This window comes from Condylura cristata, unplaced genomic scaffold (genome assembly GCF_000260355.1).
Source record: "Condylura cristata isolate star-nosed mole 26May11 unplaced genomic scaffold, ConCri1.0 scaffold00035, whole genome shotgun sequence".
In the NCBI taxonomy this organism is placed as follows: Eukaryota; Metazoa; Chordata; class Mammalia; order Eulipotyphla; family Talpidae; genus Condylura; species Condylura cristata.
Window position 1 is genome coordinate 2,818,375 of NW_004567136.1, and position 21,140 is coordinate 2,839,514.

The window sequence follows — 21,140 nt, forward strand, 5'->3', positions numbered from 1 at the left end:
AGCAGTGGGTGAGCAGGAGAGGTCTGCTGCGCATGTGTGTCCCCTTGCCGGGGTTTGAACTCAGGCTGAAGCGGCTGCTGCTAGCTTTGTAGTGCTGCACTTTAAACTGTTGCGCCATCAAGGTGGGCCCTCCTTGTGGACTTTCTGAAGTCTGCTGGGGCTGTTGCAGGCCTGCTTGGCTGGGATGAGATGCTGACTTCTGTTTTCTGCTGCTAGACAAGGTATCGTGACCATGCAGTTACATTGGGCGGGATTATCCTTTGTTGAATGGGCTCTAGTTATGCTGCATCTAAAATCATATAGCTTCCTGTGTCTTAAAAATAAGATTGACAGGAGAGGCAGCACCAGGTGCTAGAGAGAGTTTTGTGGCAGACACAGCTGCAAGAATAGAGCTGGTGCACCCTCGTTTCAAGTCTTTGGTGAGTGAAATTGGTACAGTCACTGTCACTGAGAACCAGCTCTATGCAGAAGCCTGAATCTTCAGACTAGAGATCTTGGAGTTAACCTACTTAACCACCTGAAGTCAACGGGAAGGTCTTCCAGAGTTGTCCCTGTTTTATAATAATGTTTGTGCGATTCAAGTATATATGACTGGGCAGTTTGGGCTCCGTAGCATGGAGGGTGGACAGGCCCCGCCTGGAAGAGCAACTTCTGCATGTATCACTTCCTGCATGATTTTGAGCAGCAGTCTGGACTTTCTGACACAGGGAAATGAGGGAGTTAGACAGCATCCTGACTTTGTTTTTTTTAAAGATTTATTTATTTATTCATATGGAACTGGGGTACAGGTCAGAGATGTAGAGGGTGAGAGGATTCACCAGGGACAGAGTGGGGAGCAGAACAGGCAGACTGATGAAGTACACTGCTGAGGGGAGCAGCGGGCGGGTCAGGAGAGGTCTGCCACACCATGTGGTCACCTCCAGGGCAGGCAGGGATCAAACTCATGCGGAAGTGGCTTTAGCTTCTCAGTGCAGTGCTTTAACCCGCTGCGCCACCAGGGAGGGCCCAGCATCCTGACTTTTAATTTCAAAATAACCTTTTATCCTCTCTTTATCCCAAAGTCTGTCTGTAAAGGTTTGAAGGCGGGCTACTCTGGGAAGGCCAGGAGGGTGCACCCCTACACCTCTTCTAGTGCCCACATCATTGGCCTCTGTATGGGGCCTCCTGTTGGTTCCTTTTCCCAGATTGTAGCCCCTTTTTCTCTCCAGCCCTCATACCCACATGCTCACATATTTTATCAGTACCCATCTGGTAGCTACCAGTACAGACTCTTCTGGTTGTCGATGCCAAGATAACCCATATGGCTATAATGAAGCATCGGAAAAATAGAGAACAGTATCGTTGATCCCTTAGTCTCCAGCCCCAAAGCCTCAACAATCATTAATATGAATAAAGTGAGCCCTTCAAAAATCATAATAAGATTATTTTTGATTTAAAAGCCAGGGAAGGGGGGGAAACAAGCACTTTCAATAGGAATGGTGCTATAATTTGCGTGAGGCTTAACTATGTATGATTTCTTAAGACCTATAGCAATAACAGTGACTTAAATAAATTTGCAGTTTCTTTTTCTCTCAATTGAAAAGTCCTGAGGTTGATGGCTTGTGACTGAGAAGGGTTCCAGGGTGTTGGAACCCAGAGCTCCTGCTCTCCTGGGCTCTCTGTTATGTGTGTGTGTATTTTAAAAAATTTATTTATTTATGCATACAAGAACTGGGGTACAGACCAAAGATGTGGGGGTTGAGAGGATTCGCTAGAAACACAGTGGGGAGCAAAAGAGACAGCCTGACTGAAGTACACTGCTGAGTGGAGCAGTGGGCGAGACAGGTGAGGTCTGCTGCACCATGTGGGTCACCTCCCTGGCTGGGGATTGAACTCGTGCTGCAGTATCTGCCAGTAGCTTTATAATGCTGGCCTTAATCCGTCGTGCCACCAGGGAGGGCCCTCTGCTGTTATGTGTTGCTTGGTGGCCCAAGATGCCTGCTTGAGCTCTCATGAGAGGAACAGCGGCCAGCAACCTTCGAGTCTAGGGGCTGCGTTCATCGCCATCTGCATGTAGAAGGTGGAGCTTCCCAGACTCCTTCCCTTAACTTCAAGTCAGTGAACAAAGGTGGAGCTTTTGAACCTGACCCTAGTGGGAGCTTTTGGCACTTGAACTGCTGGTGGGGAGGGACCGTCTGCTCACTACAGACAGCCCTCACCGCCAACCACCGCCCTGCACCTATTCCCATGGGCCCTCGTGGGGGCGGGGTCTGCAAAGCTTCGCCTCCGCTGTCCAGGGTGCTGAGCGCCAGCACCACTCTCGGGTTGGAGGGCTGGAGGTTATGTCTGGTAAACATACCGGACAAGCTGACATTTCTGCATTCCAGTCAGCAAGGTGGGGAAGTGTCGGCCACCAGCAGTGCCTTTCATTCACCCCACAGGAAACCCCTGACCCTCTGACCCATGAGAATGTCCTTTCACAGAGGCGTTTACTTCCAAGGTGGCCACCAAGGAAGTCAGCTGGACTGAAAGCAAGTTCTCAGAATTGTGGGGGAGCTCGGTTATATCTTGCGGGGAGAATGAGGCAGTGCAGGTCGGGAAAGGGGTGAAGGACTTTGGGTTCCCTGGTCTGGGGAGACAGTGGTCTTTGCCAGTGACGGTATTGTCATTACAGTATTTGTTTTATTCAGTGTGGGGTAAGGGAGACGAGCATTCCTTTGAGGTGAGCAGCCTGACCAGCAAATGCCCTTGATGTTTTCAGTTTAGATGGAGCCACAACACAGCCAGTTCTCAAGGTTCCTGGGATAGTTGGAGAAAAATACATTCGTTTTGAGTTAAAAGTTAATCACAGAGAGGGGATCAGGGAGAAAAGAGAACAAAGGATGGTTAGCATTTAGTTTTGCTTAGTCTTGCTCTTCTATTCTGAGAGTTTTTGAGCTACAAGAGGGAATCCAGCTACAGAAGGAGCATAGAAGGGCCTACACAATCCCTTTGAAGTGAACCTCCTAGCTCTTTCCACTGTTTGGCATTGTACCTCGTGGGTCAGCCGTGGGTCATGGCTGCTTGAGGAACATTGCTGCTTCATGGAAATTAAAGGTTCATTCCAAAGGAGGGAGAGAAGGAAATTACTTGGAGGGTAGGAGCTGGTATCAGCCTTTGCCATGGGAATTTTTCTTTAGGAAAAACCCCTAGGTTCTAGACTGCACAGATGTGTCCTAACTTGAGCCATTTTCACTAAAGTAGATGTGCCGAGTCCTTCACCCCCACCTCACACTCCTGTGCTAGACCACGGGGACTTGGCACTTGCCTTGCAGTGTTACTGGACCAGAGTGTGCAGGTCCTTTTGTGTGTGCCTTTCTCTCATCAGCCCTGTGAGCAGGTTGAATGGCTGTTTTTACAGCTCAGGAAAATTCAGGAGATAGTGTGATATTGTGATGTATGCTACGAAAAATGTTTCTTACCTACTTCCCCATTTCTGCACAAAGGTCTTAAACCCTTAAGGTTCCCTGTGATAAGAGCAGGGAAGGTGTCTTTTGTTGTTAATGGGGCAACTTTTGGAAAGCCCCTCGGTCACCTAAGGATGGAGACTGGCCACCAGAAACAATCAGTCATGTCATTAGAGGCTTAGAACTTTCACTTCCCACCCCTTCACTCCTACTTGGGGAGAGGTGCTAAAGATTGAGTTCAGTCACCAGCAGCCAGTGATCCTGTTAGCGCCTTTGCAGTGAAGCCTCCATAAAAACACAAAAGGATGGGCCTCAGAGTGCTTCCAGTTAGTGAATACTTGGGAATTTGGGGAGAATGGTGCTCAGAGGAGCCTGGCAACTCTGTATCCCTTCCCTATCCCCTGCCCTATGCTTCCCTTCCACCTGGATATTTCTGAGTTACATCTTTTTATTAAAAAAAATATATACAGTGATCTAGGAAGTAAAATGTTTCTGTGAGCCATTCTAACACTAGTAAATGAATCAGACCCAAGGAGGGAATTGCTGGGACCTCCAACCCATAGCTGTCAGGCAGAAGCACAGATGACAAACTAGACCTGTAATTGAGTCTGAAGGGTGGGAATTGGGGAAGCAAGTTTGTAGCTCTTTATATGTAGGATCTGCTGCTATCTCCAGATAGATAGTGTCACATGACTGGAGTTGAACTGTAGGCCATGAGGCTGGCGTTGAATAATTGCTTTTGTGGTATGGAAAAACCTACCTTCCACATTGGCATTCATGCCAGAATCTTTGGGCAGTTTGATCAAAATGGAATTGCAAATTGATGGAGGGACCAGGATTCTGTCTTGGAACCTTTGCAGAACTCTCTGTGGTCTCTGACCTGTGGGTGGTGTGGTAGCTCACTGGCTCTGGTGGAGAAGTTGAGTGGTACCAGCGGGCTTTGGTGCTGAGATCTAGAAGTCACAGGGTACTGTGACTTTCTCAGATTTGGGGACCTGGAGCCCACGGGAGAGACCAATGTATGGGATATCCCTTGAGGAATGCCTCTGGGTGGCACCACCACATCTCTGAGGAAGTCCATTAATTGTGGAAAGCAGTTGTAAACTGTCCAGATGGGTGAGAGACTAACCATGCGGCAAGGAAGCCAAGCCCTTAACGTCGTCTAATCCCCACATTTTACAGATAACTATAGTGAGAGTAAAGTCATCCTGATTTTCCAGTTTTGCTTTTTTTTTTTTTTTAAAGATTTATTTATTCATACAGAACTGGGGTACAGACCAGAGATGTGGAAGGTGAGAGGATTCACCAGAGACAGAGTGGGGAGCAGAACAGGCAGATCGACGCAGTACACTGCTGAGGGGAGCAGCGGGCGGGTCAGGAGAGGTCTGCCGCGCCATGTGGTCACCTCCGGGGCAGGCGGGGATTGAACTCATGTGGAAGTGGCTATAGCTTCTTAGTGCTGTGCTTTAACCCGCTGCGCCACCAGGGAGGGCCCAGTTTTGCTTTTTAATAATCATTAAGCCTGTGGATTGATTAGCCCTGTTTTTCTGCTTCCAAAGAGCTGCTCAATTTTTACGGAAAATGGCAGACCCACAGTCTATCCAGGAATCACAGAATCTGTCTATGTTCTTGGCCAACCACAACAAGATCACACAAGTAAGACCTGCATGATTCCGAGTGCATTGTGGGGAGGGGGTGGTGGAGGCCACCAGGGACACAAGTTCCCTCTCTGTCTTTCAGTCTCTGCAGCAGCAGCTCGAAGTGATCTCTGGCTACGAAGAGCTGCTTGCAGATATTGTGAACCTATGTGTGGATTATTACGAGAACAGAATGTACTTGACGCCCAGCGAGAAGCACATGCTGCTCAAGGTATGTGGGGGTGGGGGCTCCCAACTCTCATTGGAGGCTCCACTTTTGTCCACCATGCCTTCCAGAAGGCACCCAAGTCCCACATACCCTCTACTCTCGGTTCTCAGCATGTTCCTGCGAGACTGTTGGGCTGGACCCCGTGCTGGTGGGTCACACACACCTCCCTGGACAAGGTGCTGGTGGAGCAGATCTCGTGTCAAGGGCCCTCTTGCAGCGTTAGTGTCTGGTACTGAGGTTAGACAAGACTCTACCAGTCAAGCATATAAATCTTAGGAATTCAGCATATTCCAAGTCACCGTGATTACAGTTAAATTTTGTTGGTGAAGAACAAGGCGTTCACCATATTCTTTATTATTCCATTTCCCATTGGGGAGATTTTCAAACACGTTCTCAGAGGGAAGAAGAGAGGTCAGTTTCTCGTTCCATTTGCTCTTCCCACCGGGCAGTCCCTGCACTGTGTATCTCTCGGACCCAGAGGCCTCCCTGCCAGCGTGCCAACACAGGCTTAGCCCAGGTCCTCTGTCCCGATGGAGAGCACCTTGGAAGGGTGGGACTAGAGCAGGCTGTCCAGCAAAGTGCTCCTGATAGCTTGACAGCGCTGTGTGTGCAAGAACCCTGGCTCTGGTGCTTGTTGAAACCATGTTTAGTATTATGTTATGCTTGATGTGAGGTGGGACTGTGGATGTAGCTGCAGCATGTTGAAGTAGCTTCAAGAAATGACCTGTGTAGAAGAAAAAGAATGTGAAGGGGCAGTTATTTATGTATTAGCTATTTTTAAAAGTGCTTTTTGAAGAAGAGTGCTTTATCATTTTGAAATGATGAGCCCGGGGCCTCCCTGGTAGTACAGGGGTTCAAGTCTCAGCACTATCAAGCTATCACCAGCCACTACACTCCGGCATGAGTTCAATCCCCAGCCTGGCAGCTTGACCCACATGACACAGCAGACCTCGCCTGTCTCACCCTCAGCAGTATGTTTCAGTAGATCCCCCTATTCTGCTCCCTACTCTGTCTCTGGTGATCCTTACACTCCAGTTCTGGGGCCCCCTACACTCCAGTTCTGGGGCCTATACCCCAGCTCTTGTATGCATAAATAAATAAAAACAAATCTTTAAAAAAATGGTGAGCTGCAGCACTGTCCATGTGAAGGGGCAGTTAACGTCTACAGTATGAGTTTTCTGTCCATTCTGTGACTTTCAGGTCATGGGGTTTGGTCTGTACTTGATGGATGGGAGTGTCAGCAACATCTATAAACTAGACGCGAAGAAAAGAATAAACTTATCCAAAATCGACAAGTACTTCAAGGTAAGTTGCGTTCCCTTTTTCTGCCTTGTGGTAGTTCTACCTGTGTTGAACTGGGGGTGAAGGCAGTTGTGCCATCACCGTTCACTCACCCCATTTGTGAGGCGGACCTGCGCTCCTCAGGTCTGTACTGTGTGCAGCTGCCCATTTCATGCCTGCGCCCGTTTGTGTGTGCCTGCTGTTGTGATGATGGGAAGCAGTGTCTGAGTTTTAGCTGCCATGAACAGTGCTGGACTGTGTGCCTTTCTGCTACACACTGGGACTGGGACTGGTGTGGGACTTGGATTGGGGACACAGGCACAACCGGTTGCAGTGCCAGTAGTTAGAGCCTAGTGATTCTCCAACATGGCTGTGCTGACTTGATTCCCACCAGCAGTGAGGGAGCATTCCCATTGCTCCACATCCACACCAGCACTTGACAGTGTGCATTTTGGGGAGTTTGGGGGATTCTGCGTGATGTGTTCTTGGTGACCTAATTGCCTAGAGTTTCTCTGTGGGTTAATTAGTTGACATTACCATGATGACCTATCATGCTACATAAGCCTTTTGTTTGTTCTGCTTTGTGAAGTTGCTTCAAGAGTCTTGTTCTTTTTTTCTTATGTTATTTCATGGTTCTTTATATGTTCTGGGTACGTGTTCTTTGCCAGATACAAGCATTTGCCCTTATGTAGCGTTTCTTTTCACTTTCTTAAAGGTATGATTTGGTAAATAGACATTCTAAATGTAGTCCAGTATGTTGATCTTCAGCCTTTAAGAAATTTGCGTATAACAGGCTTCTGGGATTTTTCCTCTGTGTTACCTTCTGGAAGCATCATGTTTCTTTTTCCATCTAGAGCTTTAATCCTTCTGCAACTGGTGTGGTGTGAGGTAGGGAGTTGACATTCATGGGTACCGTTTGCCACATTAGAGGTGTGCACTTAACTCTGGCATGGATGTCCTTTGCTGCAAAAAGCATGTGCTCCCTACCCCCACCTCCATCCTCCTGCACTGTTGCCTAGGTCATAAAGCAAGTGTGTGTGTATGTCTTAGGTTCTCTGTCCTGCTCTGCTGGGCTCCACCCATGCTCCAGGGTCACATTGTCTTAGATTTCTGATAGTATCGGTCTGCTTATCAGAAAGTCTTCCAGTTTATTCTTTATCATTTTCTTAGGTATTGTCCTTTCATCTTTTGAAATATATTTTAGAATTGACTTGCTGATTTACACACATGCACACAAATACTGCCTAAATTTCTTCTGGGAAATTTTTTCCCCCTCTTGGAATATTATTTGAGATTCCATTAACTCTATAGCTCAATTTAGGGAGCATTGATATTTTTAAAATAACAAATCTTCCATTAGAGGACCTGATATATTTCTCCATCCACTAAGATCTTTAAAAATTCTCTAGAGTTACTGGTAATATTTGTGTTCAGAGATCCTGTACCTATTTGGTTAGATTTAGTCATACATTTTTAATTTTTTGATGCTATTGCCAATTTTTATTTTCGTTGTTTGTTAGTATATAGAAATGGGTTTGTGTGTGTGTGTGTGTGTGTGTGTGCGCGCGCGCACGCGTTTTTTACAACCGTGGGTCTATAGCAAGTTAGGTTAATTATAATATTTGAATTGGCTTTGTGAATGCTGGTTCTTAATCTGCATTTTCTTCTTAAAATGAATGTGGAGGTTATTTATTTTTGTAGTAGTGATTTGCAGGGATTGCATTCAGCCCACAGTAATTATTAGCATTACTCATTCTTCTGGTGATTATGTATTTGGTAGTTGAACACACATAATGACCCTATTTTTTTTTCTTTTGTTCTCTGAATGCAGCAGCTCCAGGTGGTTCCGTTGTTCGGGGACATGCAAATAGAATTGTCAAGATACATCAAGACCAGCGCCCACTACGAGGAAAATAAATCTCGGTAGGAGGAGAGTGAGCTGTATTCTGCAGTGTTCTTTCAAACACTTCTGATTTATCTAGAGATAACACCTTTGACATTGCCACTCATCTGCAAGTAAAAGCATGATAGGATGGCTTGATAGGCTATTTACCCTGAAATTCATTTGAAAAATATAGATTATTTGCTTAGTTGCGCAGCCACATTTCAGATGCTCAGTAGTGTTAAGTGGCTACTGAGCAGACCTTTTCCATCATCCCAGAGTTCTCTCGGACAGTGCAGGTCAAGAATGTGCAAGTGTAAGCAAGCTCTCTGAGCCCTTGGTGAGCTGGAGGATGCTTAGCAACCAGCCTGGCGGGGAGCAGGTGTCTTGCAGTGGTTGGTTACAAAGCTATCACCTGAGGCTGGAGCCCTGGCCTCTGGTCAGGTTTCTGTTGCTGAAAACCGTCTCCCTTTTGAAAAGATGATGATGATTCTGTGACAGAGACACTTGGCCCAGATTTCATTTCTGGCCTTGTACGGACACAGTTAGAGTTGGCCAACAGCTCTGTAAGGACTCTATAGCTCACAAAGAGCAAATGTTAATTAGCACACTTGACTCTTAAGCAACACAGCCGTAACCACGCAGGACCATGCTGTGATGCGTGACGTTGTGTGGGCTGTCGGGTAATGTGCGCAACCCCCCTCACTCCTAGGTGGACGTGCACATCATCTGGCAGCAGCCCACAGTACAACATCTGCGAGCAGATGATCCAGATCCGGGAGGACCACATGCGCTTTATTTCAGAGCTGGCTCGATACAGCAACAGTGAGGTGAGCCCTCCACACCCCACATCCCCCCACAACTCAAGACCCCCAGGACAGAGGGGCCCTGTTTTCTCTGCACTGAAAAGTTAACTTCTCTCACTTTGAAAACATTTTATTGTCAAATACTTAAAAATTCCTCCTTATATTGAATAAGGTAGTGGGATTAGCATTGTTTTCGTTCCCAGAGCATCTTTTTTTCAGAAAAATACTAGGATCCCAAAAGAAAGGATTGAGGAAAAGGTCATGAATTATGTGGTATCGCCTAGTCCAGTTCCATGGTTCCAAGCTGTTAGGAGAGGTGCAGAGGCTCTGAGAGAAGAGTGTGACACTGACTCATGGCCTTTTGTATCTATAAGGATGTCCCCAGTTCAGAGGCTGCCTAAACCTTGGGGTCAGTGTGACAGCTGGCATCCAGAGAAAGGTCTAGAGTTAGGCATAAGCAGACATGCTGTTTTCTTGGCTGTGGATCTTTTTAATTCCTTCCCTCTTTGTAGTCAGGCTTGCTATATCCTCATTTGAGTGGGTCACACCCTGTCAAACATGGCTCAGCCAGCACTGCTCATGATGGGTGGATGGAAGGGGGTCTGAGCATTGGGGAGCAATAGAACTTCCCTCCTCAAATCCTGGTGGGCAAAGCAGTGAGGTCAGGCTCAGAATGTAGCAGCCAGTGCTTCGGGACTCTTGAGTAGCATCTACCGAGAAATGATCAGCCTGTAATATAGTCAGGAAAGGTGGCTACTCAAGGACAGAAGTCATGATCTGGTCCATGGCTGTGGGACAGGCTTGTCCCCACATGGGTGAGGGTAGAGGGAGATTTAAAGGGTCCGGCAGGGAGATGACCTGAGGTTAGGGCTGCCGCAGTCTGGAATACTAGAACAGCTGCAGTTTGTTTCTCTTGGAGGCAGGGTCAAAGCTGGATTCCTTTGCTTTTTGTATGCGTTGTCTACATTAAATACTGTTTTAAAATCTCTCTGCTTCAGCTTGTTTCTACCTTTTTTTTCTTCCTAAATCTCCTAGTTCTTAATGATTTCAGGATGCTTTGACTTGATACCTCAATAAAACCTCAGCAGTTTGAAAAATAATAATGTTGTCCCTGCTAATAGCAGTATAATTACTCAAAACAATGTAATTCTATATTGTGAGATGTTATGTATTGTAGTAGTGATATAGTTACTAGAAACAACATAGTTGTATATCATGATGCAATAGTCCCCCCATACGTGTGGTTTTGCTTTCCGTGGTTTCCGTTACTTCACAGTAACCGCAATCCAAAAAGTATGCATACAATTTATTTTGAAGAAGAGAAACACCACATTCTTATGACCTTTATTATGGTATATTTTTATAATTGTTCTGTTTTATTATTGTCATTAATTTCTTACTCTCTAAACTTTTTCATAGGTATGTATGTATAGGGAAAAATACAGGTACTTTCCACAGGATCAGGGATTCAGTGGGGATCGTGGATGCATCTCCCACATTATTTTACTGTATAAAATAATGTATATTGTAGTAGCAATGTAATTACTAAAATCTAAGACAGATTTTGTGGATAATCTTGTCCTTCATTTTCTAGGGATGTTAAATCATTGTTTTTCAAAGCAGCTTGAAGTGGTTTTGTGTTCTTAGTCCACTGATTTTTTTTTTATTAAACCATTCCATGTGCGGAAGCCTCCACAGACATTTCCCCAGCTGGGGTCAGAGCAGGGACTGGAACAGCTCTTATAATTCCTAATATTTGTGGTATCCACCTCTGCAACAACCATCAAGAGTCTTCAGGAAAAAATAAGGCTTATTTCTTAGAGCTTGTGGAGGGTACACAGAGATTCCCACCTACAGAGTGAGGTCACCAGTAGAGAACGGGAGGGACAGCAGAGCTGGGCTGTACCTTTATTGGGGCTGAGTTCAGGCTGCCTGGGGTTTTGAGGGTTCACTTCAGTAGCAAATTTCAAACCTAAGAGTGGAAATTAAGTTTTGTGACAGGGAGGACAGGTACAGGGACAGTCGGCTACGTCGGTCAACCCAAGCTTCTGAATGGGGAACTTTGTGGGGGTGGTGGCCTGGTTCTTCAGCCCGTTTAGCTGGTGACTGTCACAAAGCGGGCAGTATGTTGTTCTGAATCTGTTGTCTTTGAGATCGACGCCTCGACACCAAAAACATAACGTCAGATTTACAATACAATCAGAAAACCCAACTGTCAGGCACTTTACCTAGTTTTTCTGTGCGTAACTGATGCCAGTTCAGTGCCCAGTTTGGATCATTGTTTCATTTTGCTCTTGAGTTTTGGGGACTGTTCTTTTCCCCTAATACAACCTTCTGTAGTGACTGTCTAAGCAGTGAGGTTCTGAAAGGCTGTGCCATCCCCTTTAGCCTATGCCTTCCTGTCCTTAGGTGGCCACATTTCAGGCTAAGTTTTCATTGTTTACTATAAGCAGATACATGCAAGGCGCATGTTTGATGTGTTCATTTCTAAAGCTGTGACCGTTTTCTGCCTTGGGGGCCCAGGACACCCACAGTCTGGGTGCTGCGTGTATCAGCTTTTTGCTGCGTGAGGGTGTGTCCTTCCCACATCGTTTTAGTATTCTGACAGTTGTTCCTTTGGTGTAGATTCTTAGGGGGCAAGCACATCGCGGGGTTTTTTAGATACAGGGTGACTCCTCAATGTTTGTGACCTGCTTCAGGTTGTCACGGGGTCAGGCCGCCAGGAGGCTCAGAAGACTGACTCTGAGTACCGGAAGCTGTTCGACCTGGCACTGCAAGGCCTGCAGCTCCTGTCTCAGTGGAGTGCCCATGTCATGGAAGTGGTAGGTGCCCGATACCCGCTTCTCCGTGGAAATTGTTTTTTCCTTATAATGTTGTGAGAGAAAAAAAATGCCAACGTTAAGTGAAATGCCATTACTTCAGGACCAGATTTCCTTTTAGGCCCTTTCACTGAAAGTCACAGTTTCTAGAAACCTGTGGATGACCTAAGTAGAATTTTGTCTGTAAATTTATGTTGCTATGATGACTCAGTACATTTCATCTGTGTGTGTTATAACCATGGGCCTCATCTTTTAAATATATTGATAGAATTAAATTAGAGCCCTTGTAATGATTTTTAATTCTCATTTAAAAAAATATTTCTCCGGAAATTCCAGAGTTTCAACCATTGGTTTCTTTTTTAACATTGGCAAAATAGCTGTTGATTTGCATTCCTATAAATCCTATAAATAGATTTTGGTAGGTACAGATCCTGTAAATCACCTTTCCCTAGTATCATTTGTTTTGATCAGATAAAAATTATTAAATTGGCCCAGTCCATGGTCATCTGAAAAGCTAATTTTTTTTTTTAAATATTGGTGAAATGTCAAGGACCTTAACCATATAATGTAAAATATCCAGGCCATTTTAACTGATGTATTTCCTAAACCTGAAATCATGTGGCCAGAATCCTTTTCCATTTTAGGGAGGTGGATTTTGTGGTATGTATGACGGAAGCGTGTGTGTGTGTGTGTGTGTGTGTGTGTGAGTCAAGCATGCATGTGTGTGTGCGCGCGTGTGTGTGAGTCAAGCATGCATGTGTGCGCGTGCGCGCGTGTGTGTGAGTCAAGCATGCATGATTGAGTATGTGTGTGCACACTCACTGTGTACTTGTGAGCGTGGATATCCGCAGGCACGCCTGTGCGCAGGGTGCAGCTATGTGCGTCTGGGTGTGCCTGCGCGAGTGTGTGTGCTGTGGCGGGCAGCAGGGGGTAGTTACATCCATCAAGTCGGCAGTTAAGTGCTGCCTGAGGTGTGACGTCTCGCCTTTCTGCCGACACCAGTACTCATGGAAACTCGTGCACCCCACGGACAAGTACTCCAACAAGGACTGCCCGGACAATGCGGAGGAGTACGAGCGTGCCACCCGCTACAACTATACCAGTGAGGAGAAGTTCGCCCTGGTGGAGGTGCAGTTGGTCTACTTTCCTTCCTCCCTTGATGCCAGCCTCAGGCTGCCTTTGCTTTCATCACAGTTGTGCAAGCGGGGAATGATATTAAGGGGGACCCTACTCTGAGTTGACAGCTGCCCCCAAGGGAAGGTTGATATGAGTCTCTGGGAGCAGGGAGCCGTTTGGGGGAGTGGCTCGGGGTCTGGGCACCCAAGTAGAAGGAGACAGCCTGGGGGGAGAGGACCTGGGTGTGTCCGGCTGCTGAGTGAGTCACTGACTCGCTGTTCCCACCCGCCATTCCACCCCTCCAACAGTTTCTCTTTCCCCCCAAGGCCTTTTCCCTCTGGTAACCACCGTTCTGTTCAGAATCTGAGGATTTGTTTTTGAGTTTTCATTTCTTTCCTCTTACTCCATATGCGTGAACTCATGTAGCATTTGCCCTTCTCTTTCTCCCTGACTTCAGTCCCCTTAAGGTTCATTCATGTCACACTTGGAGAGATTCCATCTTTTTGTTTTTAGCTCATTTGTGAAGACTGGGCACAGTCTTCATCCAGTCATCTGCCAATGAGCGCTTAGGTGGGTTTTGTGTCTTGGCTGTTGTGCATGTTGGGGATAGTCAGTGTTTTTGTACAGGCTGTACTCTGTATACGTCTACCAATGGGGTAGAGGGGTTGCTTTTTCTCCACAGCCTAATTTTCCACTTTCTTAATGAGTTCTTTTGAAGCTTGAAGATCTTTACTCTTGATAAAGATCATTTTATCTATTCTTGGTTGTTTATGCTTTTCTGTCATAGCTAAAGAAATGGTTGTCAAAATTAGTTCACAAATATACTCCTATTTTCTTTCAAGAGTTTTATAGTTTTCCCTCTTACAACTTAATATATGGTTGGTAATGATCTGATTGTTTTAATATAGTGAGTGGTGGGGTTGTATGAGGGATCTCCAAGACCCCTTGATTTACTAAAAGATCCCACTAGACTAAGTAGCTTCTCTCTACTCAGTTTTGTGTCATTGCAGTAAAAGGAAATGGGTCAAAATCAAGGAAAGGAAAAGGCACATGGATGAAGTTCAGGAGGAACCAGGTGCAAACTCTGTGTGTCCTCTATGTGCTTAATTGTCCCCGCAAGAGTGGATGACAGTTTAGACGGTGTGCCAGCTGGGAAGGCTCTCCCACGCCTTGGAGTTCAGGGTTTTACTGGGGGTCAGTAATGGGGACATGCAGCGCTTGGTTGACCTCAAAATCCAGGGCAAAAACAGGTAGTCCCCATAAATTACACTGCTGACATTTCTGTCTGGTGACACCAGTGCACGGTAGATCAGAGCCTCGGCACATACACGTACTCTCGTCAGCAGAATATTCCAGGGGCTCAGAGTACCTAGGAGACAACCACGGGCCAGGTTTGAAGACAGGACTTTCAGGGGAATGTGTAGGGTTTGAAAATCCTTTCCTGCACAGGAATCCGATGTCACTCTTTTGTAGGTGGATGCTCAGCTGTCCCAGGGCTACTTGTTGAAAGGCAGTTTCACATCATCTGTCTGTCGATGTGAGGGTTTATTTCTGGATTCTTCATTGTATTCCATTCATCTGTAAAGTGTGTGGTAATGTCCCCCTTTTCATTCACAAACACTGCCAATTCTTACCTTCTCTTCTTATCTTGATCCATCTTGCTGAATATTTTTCAATTTTATTATTTATTTTTAAGACAACTTTGGTTGGTCTCCTGGGTAATATTGTCTCCTATTGTGATAATTTTGCGTTTAGACATGTTCCTCTACTTTGCTGGTAGAGGGACTTATGTTGCTGCTGTTCTTTTTAGAACTTTGGGCTATTTCTTTTCGGCCTTTTAAAAGTCTTTTAATATATGCATCAGAAATCACCTTTCCATACATCCTGTACATTAGACTGCAATATTTTCATTTTTACTCAAATTGAAGTCAGTTGAATGTGAATTGGGGAATTCACATTTTTTCCTGGTAGGTATTTCCCTTTTTTCCCCTTTCATGGAAAAGCAGTAGTCATCAAACTAGTCCCCAGAGGAACTAAAAAATACAGAAAATATGAGTGCAGTGAGGGCTGTGTGGTCCCTGATGCCATCGTAGAGGGGACTATAGTTAGTGGGCATCATCTAGGTCTTTTATGCACGTTAATTTGCATGATATTGTTTAGTGGGTGGAATTTGGGTTACAGAAACTTGCAGTTTCTCTTCTTCACCTAATTACACATTTGCTTTCTTGAATCATTTTTCCCTTCTTTCTCCTATCTTCTCTCCTTCTCTCTCATTCTCCCTTCCTCCCTCTCAGTTCTTCTATTCATCCTCTTCTTCCTCCTCCCCCCATCTTCTTTCTCCTCAAACTCTTCCACCTTCGCTTCCCCTTCATTTCAAAAGTCCCTTGCAAGAGGATGTGCCCTCATGGATAATCTGGAGCTTGTTACAAACGCAAGGCCCCGTTGGCTGCCAGAGCAGCTGATCAGGCTTTGCCCTCCATGCTGAACTACTGGCCGGACTGACCAACTTGTTCTTAGGAAGCGCTCAAGGGCAGCTTCTGCAGTGGCAGAGTGCAAAGAGGCTCTGTGCACAGAGGGAGGCAGAGGCCCTGCCACGTGAGACACATCAAAACGAGCCATCTCCTGTCGCCCTCTGGCGCGCTGAAAGTCATGTGTTCCTGCAGGTGATCGCCATGATCAAGGGCTTGCAGGTGTTGATGGGCAGGATGGAGAGCGTGTTCAACCATGCCATCAGGCACACCGTCTATGCCGCACTGCAGGACTTCTCCCAGGTCACCCTTAGGGAGCCGCTCCGGCAGGCCATCAAGAAGAAGAAGAACGTCATCCAGAGGTCAGCTCCCGTGCACGCACCTTCTGTCACTCTGCACGCAAAGCTGTAGGGTCAGCTTAGGCTTAAACAGTCACAATTTCATAAACACTTCAGTGCATTTGTCTTCAGCCTGAAGGCAAGACAACCACTTGGTGAACTTCCACACGCAGGGCAGAGGGTTCCACTTGTTAATGTCAGCGTGCGGCACATCAGCAGCAGAGTGTCTGTCTGCACAGACTGCACCCCTGGGCTGTGCTGTGTTTCTCTCAGGCAGAGGGAGGGTGTCTCAGGCCTGGCGACTGCAGCTGGCCCAGCATCCCATACAGAGTACCATCTGCAGCATCTCTGCTTCTGTTCCTTTTGGCCTGTCTACAGACTGATCAAATATGACCTAGATATTGCAGAGAATCCAGTGTGCTCTTGAGCTCCTGTTCTCTTATTATTCAGCCTTTTAGATAAAGTTGTCTTTCAAAGACATCTATGGAAAGTGAAGCTCACAGAACCCTGCAAAGTTATTATATTTATTTTGATGCTTTATAATTGATTTATTTCTCACCTGTGTGGTATGAAATTGAGCATTGATAAATTACTTAACCAGTTCACCTCTAGGCCTTAGTGGAGAATGTTGTAAATTATGCTTCCCGTTTGATAATAGAAGCCCCCCACTGCATGTGAAGTGTGCACTGCCGGCTGGAAGTAACTTACGTCTTAATTAGAACCTTCCTCCTGTGTGAACAGGGCTGGTGTAGGGGCACAGCTGCCTCAGTGTGGAACCCATGGGTTTCTCCACACATGGAACCCTGGTGGGGACTTCATGTTCCTGTTCAAAAAGGGGGATCAGAGCCCTCCCTGGTGGTGCAGCGAGTTAAAGCATAGCATTACAAAGCTCACCACAGCTGCTTCAGCAGAAGTTCAATAGGGAGCTGACCCACAGGGCGCAGCAGACCTCTCCTGTCTCCCTCCTGCTCAGTGGTGTACTTTGTCAGTCTGCCTGTTCTGCTCCCCACTCTGTCTCTAGTGAATCCTTTGACCGCCCCTGTACCTCTGGCCTGTACCCCCAGTTCTTTTTTTTTTTTTTTAAAGATTTATTTATTTGTACAGAACTGGGGTACAGGCCAGAGATGCGGAGGGTGAGAGGATTCACCAGAGACAGAGCAGGGAGCAGAACAGGCAGATCGACGAAGTACACTGCTGAGGGGAGCAGCGGGCGGGTCAGGAGAGGTCTGCCTCGCCATGTGGATCTCCTCCGGGGCAGGCGGGAATCGAACTCATGCGGAAGTGGCTTTAGCTTCTTAGTGCAGTGCTTTAACCCGCTGCGCCACCAGGGAGGGCCACCCCCAGTTCTTTATGCATAAATAAATTTAAAAAAGAAAATGGGGGATCAGCTGCACAGAAGTCCAGTCTCCTCTGCCTGGGTGGATACTGTGGTCTGTGCTCTCCCTATCCTACCATGAGTCCATGTTCAGGAAATAAAACTTCACTTCTGGCTGATGCAAGCTGCAACTACATCAGATCGCTAGGTTCCCAAGAGAGCAATTCGTAATTTAAATTTCACATTGAATTGAATTGGTCTATTACTCCACCTCCCCACACCCCCCACACCCCTATCCCAAGAGGGTTTTGTGAGTCACTTGACTGCTAGGCCAGGAAATACAGTTCTGTTCATGTCCTGGGCCTGGCTCGTACATGGACTGGGCTGTTCAGTGTCTTGCAGGCCATCAGGAAGACCGTGTGTGACTGGGAGACGGGTCACGAGCCCTTCAACGACCCAGCCCTGCGTGGCGAGAAGGACCCCAAGAGTGGCTTTGACATTAAAGTGCCCCGGCGAGCCGTGGGACCCTCCAGCACACAGGTTCTCGTCCCCCCTGCTCCCTGCCTGCCCCAACACCCCGAGCAGGCTGACTCTGAACTGGGAGGGCAGTAAGCTGGCGTGGGAGTAAAATGCGGTCTCCGCTGTCTGTCAGAGCAGACCACGTATTGCCTGTGTCTTCCTGCTCTCTGGTTCTCTCCCTGCGGAATCTGGAATTCTCCTACTGGCCTCTTGTAGGCAGAACTTAATTTGACAGCATTTCACCTCCCGTTCTCAAAATGTGGGTGAAATTGTGTCTGTATTTACACTGTTATCTGATAGGTGTTTAAATGTACAATCACATTTATTTGGGGCCTAGTACTGATCATCACTAAAGAGAAGGCGTTTGGAAATAATACAGCGTTGCTTTCGTGCTTCCCTGGTCTTAAGATGTTCTCTCCCCGGCATGCTCAGCCCCCCGACTCTTCCCCCCATTTAATATGCCTCTCTGCCGTCCTCCCGTCTCGGGACCTGGGACGACTCCTCGTCTCTCTGCTGGAGGCGCTGAGAATCTCTCTGCCAGCCTTTTGGAGAATTAACAGCAGAGCGCATGCTGGCTCTAACACAACCCTGGCCGAGTCCGGGGCGGGCCTCGAGGCCCTCCTGGGTCTGTCCCCTCGCCTGCCCTCCCCACCCTGCGTCTCGTGGGTCCCGTGTGCGGCCCCAGCCCTGTGTCGTGCGTGTTTGTGACTAACGCTCTCTCCGCCTCTCCCGTCTGTCTGTGTCTAGCTGTACCTGGTGCGCACCATGGCCGAGTCTCTGAGCTCTGCCGAGCTGCTCAGGCAGCTCAAGTCTCTAGGCATGGAGAGGCTCTTGCATGTGGTACACGCGTTTCTGAGGCAGTCCTACATCTATCCGCCTCTTTTAACCTTTGGTGGTAAGACATTGTTTGTTTTTCTTGTTGACCTTTCCGGCACGGAGGCGAACTCTCCTCAACCAGCTCTTCCTCCCAGGCAGCCGTAGCTTAGCTGAGCGCCTAGCCCCCCCCCCCGTGTTGGAGACGGCTTGGCCCGGGGCTGCCCCCCAGGCCGGCTCCAGGCAGAGTGCAGCGGAGCTGTCCTTCTCAGGTGGTCAGTGGGAGTTTGGCATGACTAATGTACCGTGTGTATTTTCTCCTCCACAAATATTCTCCCTGGATAATGCAGCTTTACATGGTGAGAACCATGCTAGAGTCCCTCATTGCAGACAAAAGTGGTTCCAAGAAAACCTTGAGAAGTAGCCTTGAGGGGCCCACCATATTGGACATAGAAAAATTCCATCGAGAGTCATTCTTCTACACCCACTTGATAAATTTCAGTGGTAAGAGACACTGCTGACCAGCGTCCGGCCCAGCATGTTCTAACACTGCTAACACCATCCAGAACGCTTCCACCTGCCTGACCTACCCCCGCTCTGGTCCCCTCCTGCACCCAGACGGTGACCTGTGTTGTAACCTTTGTGGTATCCCCTCACCTGTCGCTTTAAATGCACGGCCAGCCACAGGCTCCCTCCCGTGGCGAGGCCTGTAGCAGGGTGAGGTCTGTGGCTCGGTGGCTGGCCCTGCAACATGAATACAAAGTCTTGTGATCCCCAGGGTCAGAAATACAGGCAAACGTAATCGTGGCCTAGCTGGTGAGCCACACAGTGATGAATACGGGCCCCCAGGCATGGGTGGAAGGTGGTAGGTGACCGGACGCTGGCAGTCGTCCTGGGGGATGCCTGTCACCTCGGCCAGGGAGTCGCGTGGATGCCTGTGCCATCAAGGAGTCAGCACACTTATTCCTGTGCCACTGCCTCGTGCCAGAGCAGGGCCCTGTCCTGGCTGGGCGGCTGCAGGTCTGAGTACACATTGAGGCTTTTGTTTTGCCTTCTGCAAGAGTGGAAACCTTTTCTAAGACTCTGTCTCAATTTTGCACTAAATAGACTTGCACTGAGTATTCATGTAACGCTGCGTCTTTATCCTAAGTAGTGTTTTCATGCTCCTTTTAAAAGGAGATTTTTTTCCTCCCAATTCCACCAAGAAGCTCAGGGGGTTGGTGAGAGCCCACCGGTGGGCGGGAATGTCATGCCAGTGCCCTGTCTGCGGGGCAGGTCGAGGCCATCTGCTCCTTTGTCAGCAGCCACGCCGTGGCATCTCGTCCCGCCTGGGACCCCTCTCTCTCACGTCACCTCCCGCCTGGCTCAGGGCTGAGAGCGAGGGCACTGGGGCCGGGCACGGGGCCCCATCAGCCACCCTGTCGCGTCCTGCGTGCTTGCGGAAGGTTGACTTGGTGTCCTTTGAATCCTTCAAGAAACGCTGCAGCAGTGCTGTGACCTTTCACAGCTGTGGTTCCGCGAGTTCTTCCTGGAGCTGACGATGGGCAGGAGGATCCAGTTCCCCATTGAGATGTCCATGCCGTGGATCCTGACTGACCACATCCTGGAGACCAAGGAGGCGTCCATGATGGAGTGAGTGTCCCTCCTGTGTCTCTGCTCTCGTGGTGACCGGGGTCCTTGGAGGCACTGGGAAGATAGAGATGGGAGCCAGACCATGCGCATCGTTTCATTTGAGGTCAGAATTCTTGGGGTAAGACTTCAGATGTTAACATGAGTTAACAGGTATCAGGGTGTCAGACCGGACCTCAGCGCAGGTGGTCGGAGTGAGTGAGCCCACTTGCCCAGGGGCTGGCCAGTCCCCGGGGACTCAGCTGGGGTGGGACAGGTGAGGTGTGGCTCGCAGGCCCCTAGGCACAGGCTGCAGCACAGGTGAATTTGAGAAAGGAGTTGCACATTGAAGGCGTTGTTCTGAGCTCAGGACTCAGGACTGGGGCCAGGGCAAGGGAATATGAAATTTGTGCAAGGGAAAGTAATTAAGAAGGGGGTGTCTTATGGTGTGCAGGTTGGGGATGGATCCAGCGGGTCTGCTCACAGGCCATTGGCAGCACTGGGCTCAGCTCCCAGACATGTTGTGGGGGGAGGGGTGGCCTGCAGCCACAGGAGAGGCCATAGCCTCTGGTGAGTAGCATGAGGGGTACCCCTTGCCTGGGCTCCCCCAGCCCTCCCCTCTGCTGCTCGCATGGCCTTGCCCCTGCAAAGTGGGAGTGACTTGGCATCCTCAGAAAGTGGTCTGGGCAGACACACGAGGGCAAGGGGTGAGGGGATTCGGCCACACTGGGTGAGCATGTACAGTCAGCAGAACCTGGACATGTTTTTCTTCTTTTTTTTTCTTTTTTTTATTATTTTTTTATATTTTTTATTTTATTTATTTAATTTTATTTATTTATTTTTTAAATTTTTATTTTATTTATTTATTTATTTTTATTTATTTA

At 47.8% G+C, this 21,140-nt stretch overlaps 1 protein-coding gene across 2 annotated transcripts in view; it reads left to right on the forward strand.

The window, feature by feature from the left end:
- The window catches only part of CYFIP1 (cytoplasmic FMR1 interacting protein 1), a 72,458-nt gene that overhangs the window by 29,626 nt on the left and 21,692 nt on the right, over positions 1-21,140 (forward strand). Inside the window, exons 7-17 of one of the 2 annotated variants that reach the window (XM_012732715.1) lie at positions 4,985-5,081; positions 5,166-5,294; positions 6,492-6,596; positions 8,404-8,495; positions 9,167-9,284; positions 11,960-12,082; positions 13,082-13,207; positions 15,859-16,025; positions 17,709-17,856; positions 18,999-19,152; positions 20,124-20,280. In XM_012732715.1, coding sequence (XP_012588169.1) covers positions 4,985-5,081; positions 5,166-5,294; positions 6,492-6,596; positions 8,404-8,495; positions 9,167-9,284; positions 11,960-12,082; positions 13,082-13,207; positions 15,859-16,025; positions 17,709-17,856; positions 18,999-19,152; positions 20,124-20,280 — 1,416 coding nt within the window. Of the gene's footprint in view, positions 1-4,984; positions 5,082-5,165; positions 5,295-6,491; positions 6,597-8,403; positions 8,496-9,166; positions 9,285-11,959; positions 12,083-13,081; positions 13,208-15,858; positions 16,026-17,708; positions 17,857-18,582; positions 18,731-18,998; positions 19,153-20,123; positions 20,281-21,140 lie in introns of both variants that reach the window. The other variant, XM_012732716.1, reaches the window with a different exon arrangement.